Raw genomic sequence first — 3,264 nt, 5'->3', positions numbered from 1 at the left:
TAACAGACTTGCTGTGAGGCTGTCCAGCTGGTAATGGGAGGTGGCTTCTCAAATGAATTGTAATAGGGAAGGTTTCCTTCATCTCTTGAAACCACAACCTGAATTGCAAGCAAGTACCTGACTACTGGATAGACAGGTATCCAGCTACTTTTGTCTGGCTTTTTTATGCTGAGAGAATCCCAGACTCACCTTGGCATTTTTCATTTTAGAAAAAAAAATACGTTGCAATTCAAAGTGAGGTAAGAGTGATTGCAAGCTAACAATTAAAAGTTGACTAACGTAACATTTGGGAAACCAAACCACAATATTTGCAGTTAGTCTTTTCTGACTGCAATTCTTCTTTATATTGACTTTTAAATACTAAAAGTTGAAGGTAATTCCTGTTAACTTGATCATAACTGTTTCAGGGGATAAAATCACTGATTTTCGTATATAAAGACCTCCCCTTTTAAGTTTTACTCATTTAGGACTAAAAAACTATCGACATAGAAAACATTTGCTTTATGTTTTATCATCTTTATTTGCTTTGGGCCTATTTATTTATCCCAAATGTCTGGGTTTTTTTAATCCCAAATTTTGGTAAAAGTCCTTGGCACACAGTACAGAAGGAGCTGTTGCCACTATAAATATTACCACTTAAGAACTGCCACAATAGAAAACAGACAAAATAATCTGTCTTACATTTATTTGCCATTTCCCTGGTGTAGTAACACTGCTGCTGTAGTTTTTGGTGCTCTCTGCTTTTCCCATAGCACATGCTACATCATCCATTCAGGCCTTTAAAGTCCTTTTGTGTCTCAGTGATTTCCACATGGGAGGGTAGCCAAACTGAGATGAGGAAGGGGAATAAACAAACCCCCCACCATGGCAGATTCCACCTTCAAATATTACCAGGTTGCCAGCAAAGGCTGCTGCTGTAACCACGTTGTGGAAGAAATACTATGCTTGTTGGCAGCAGCTGAAAGTCCAGCTGTAAACAAACTTAAGATCAGGATTTTGCCAGCTTAAGTGTTCTTTGAAGTTCCTGAAGTTGCATGTTGCCTTGAGTGATCATCATCCTGATGGCATCCTGTAAACCAAAATGCAATCTACTGAACCAAACGTCTGTTCACAGCCCAGGTTTTACACAAGCACGTGGATTTTAACACATTAAAATACATACAATTCTTACCAGCACTATTGTGATAGGTTTTTTTGTGTGAAGTTAATGCTATAATTACAGAGATGGTTAAAAAACAAGCGAACAAATAATTTAGCAACTAGTTTTGGGGGCTGGTTACAGCTTTGCTTTAGAACTCAGTTTGGAACTGGATTCAAACTTCTAATGGTGTTTTCTTTATGCCTCTGTGTCTACTGCCTTTGCAGGCCAGTAGTGACAACTGCACAGAGGCATTACGCAGACAGGTGTTTGCACAGCAAGGGGATGTTCAGTGTTATTCTGATGCAAGTCCTGTAATAACTTTGTGTACTTCAGCCAGCAATACCTTGAGCACTGGCTGGACAAAGGACCAAAGTATAAAGCGGAGGACAGTAGACATACAAGAAATGCGACGGTTTTCATACATGCTTCCTAGACACAACCACCCAATTTGATTGTGTTCAGCTTGAATTTAAGATGAAAAAAAGGTATAGAAAGTTTGGCCATTAATGAGCACGTTACTGTATTACTCTGTAATTTTTCTCCTTTGTGGTTTGAGTAAGCAGCATTTGTTTGGGGTTTAGGTTTTAATCCTAGATTATTATCTGGAAATTAAGAGAAACATCACTACTGCCAACAGGGGGATCGTATTTAGAGATGCTGAATTACTTCTTCATGTAAATGTTTCTTAAGAGAAAAGAGTACTAGGAAACCTCTTACCAGCCTCCAAGTGACACCTATAAAAACCCCTGTACGAAGTGCAGGACAACACACTGATCACGCCCGAGGGCGGGCAGGCAGGCAGGGTCCAGGGTTCCCGATCCTCACCTCATCTCTAGCATCTTTATTTCTCCTGAACTCCTCCCTGGCCCAGTCCTTCAAATAGCGGCGATCTGCTTCGGCAGGGACCTCACGAATAGCCCTCAGGATCTTCCTGTATAACTGAAGAACCTGCTGCCGCCTCAGGAACTGGGAAGGAGAGAGGGAAGTCCATCCGCTGTCCCAGGGCACTGCTGCGAGCTGAACCCTGTGGGGATGCCACAACCACGAAGTGCCCCACCGCGCAGTACTGCCCAAGATCCCGGTCCACGAAGCCTGAAAGCCCTAGGAAGGGGCATTCCAAGCACGCTGCGGAGCCTCAGGCCAGCTGCACACACGCACACGCAGTGCTAGAGGCCAGGCACAGCTCACCCCTCGGCCACCCGCCGCCGCGGCCCAGCCGCCCTCCCTCAGCCTCGCTGCTGCCATTCGCCACGCAGGCCGGGGGCCCTGTCAGCACTGCGGCTGCCGGGGGAACCCGAGCCGCCCGCCCGCCCGCCCGCCCGCTCGTACCTGCTTCAGGCTGAGCGCTCCCGGCGGCAGGCGGCTGGCCGCCATGACGCGCACCGCCGCCTCTCCACCCGTCGCCGCCGAGCCCGCCCTCGGCGGGCGGGGCGTCCCGGCCGCCATTTCCGCTGCGTCTGGCGGCGGCGGCCTCGCTGCTTGTCCCGGGGGGCACCGCGCCGAGCCCGAGGGCAGGGGCCCTCTGCACCCGCCCGCGGTCGCTGCCTGTCGGGCAGCCGGGGACACCGGTAACCAGATGCAGCAAACCGGCACGACAAACTATAGCGTGCATTGGAAACGGATCCGTGCCCTCTTAGCCAGACTGGCGGTTTCTGAACTGTTTTCTCCAGTGACTACAGCTGCCCAGTGAAAGTGTGAAGCGCACGCTGGTGAATCATCCCATTCATACAGGGTTAATGAAATGTACAATGTATATCAAAATCACTTTGTAAATCGACAGAAAGAGCATGGATAGCTCTGTCATAAATAATATAGTAAAAGAATTTACTTACTTTATAGAAAAGGGGGGATTGATACAGGGTTAATGAAATGTACAAAGGAAAAATACAGGGGATTGTATAAGAGAAGAATCCCTTGCTTAAACAAAAGTATTGTCTACTGTAAACACCTATCATGCTTACTACTGATAAGGGGAGGAGACAGAGGCCTGATTCTACTGATAAGCAACTATTGACAAGGAAATGCGAATGGCTGGGTCTATTGATAAGGGGGAGAAGCTGATGATTTATGGATGAGGTACCGACTAAACCCTAAAGCCATGCGCAAAGATTAAAAGGTGAAAA

General features: G+C 46.8%; 1 protein-coding gene across 2 annotated transcripts; it reads right to left on the bottom strand.

The window, feature by feature from the left end:
- Positions 1-668: 668 nt before the first annotated feature.
- On the bottom strand, positions 669-2,625 carry LYRM2 (LYR motif containing 2). 2 transcript variants are annotated; one of them, XM_065681235.1, is made up of 3 exons: positions 2,471-2,625; positions 1,967-2,107; positions 669-1,069 (listed from the first exon to the last, which is right to left on the bottom strand). In XM_065681235.1, exons 1-3 carry the CDS (start codon positions 2,585-2,587, stop codon positions 989-991), a joined length of 339 nt encoding a protein of 112 aa, XP_065537307.1. In that variant the 5' UTR covers positions 2,588-2,625; the 3' UTR covers positions 669-988. The 2 variants fall into 2 exon arrangements, with proteins under 2 accessions (XP_065537307.1, XP_065537306.1); XM_065681234.1 differs by having other exon boundaries at positions 1,967-2,158; positions 2,471-2,566.
- Positions 2,626-3,264: the final 639 nt, after the last annotated feature.

The sequence above is a fragment of the Lathamus discolor genome, chromosome 5, assembly GCF_037157495.1.
Source record: "Lathamus discolor isolate bLatDis1 chromosome 5, bLatDis1.hap1, whole genome shotgun sequence".
Taxonomy (NCBI): domain Eukaryota; kingdom Metazoa; phylum Chordata; class Aves; order Psittaciformes; family Psittacidae; genus Lathamus; species Lathamus discolor.
This window is presented reverse-complemented; position numbering and strand designations above follow the sequence as displayed.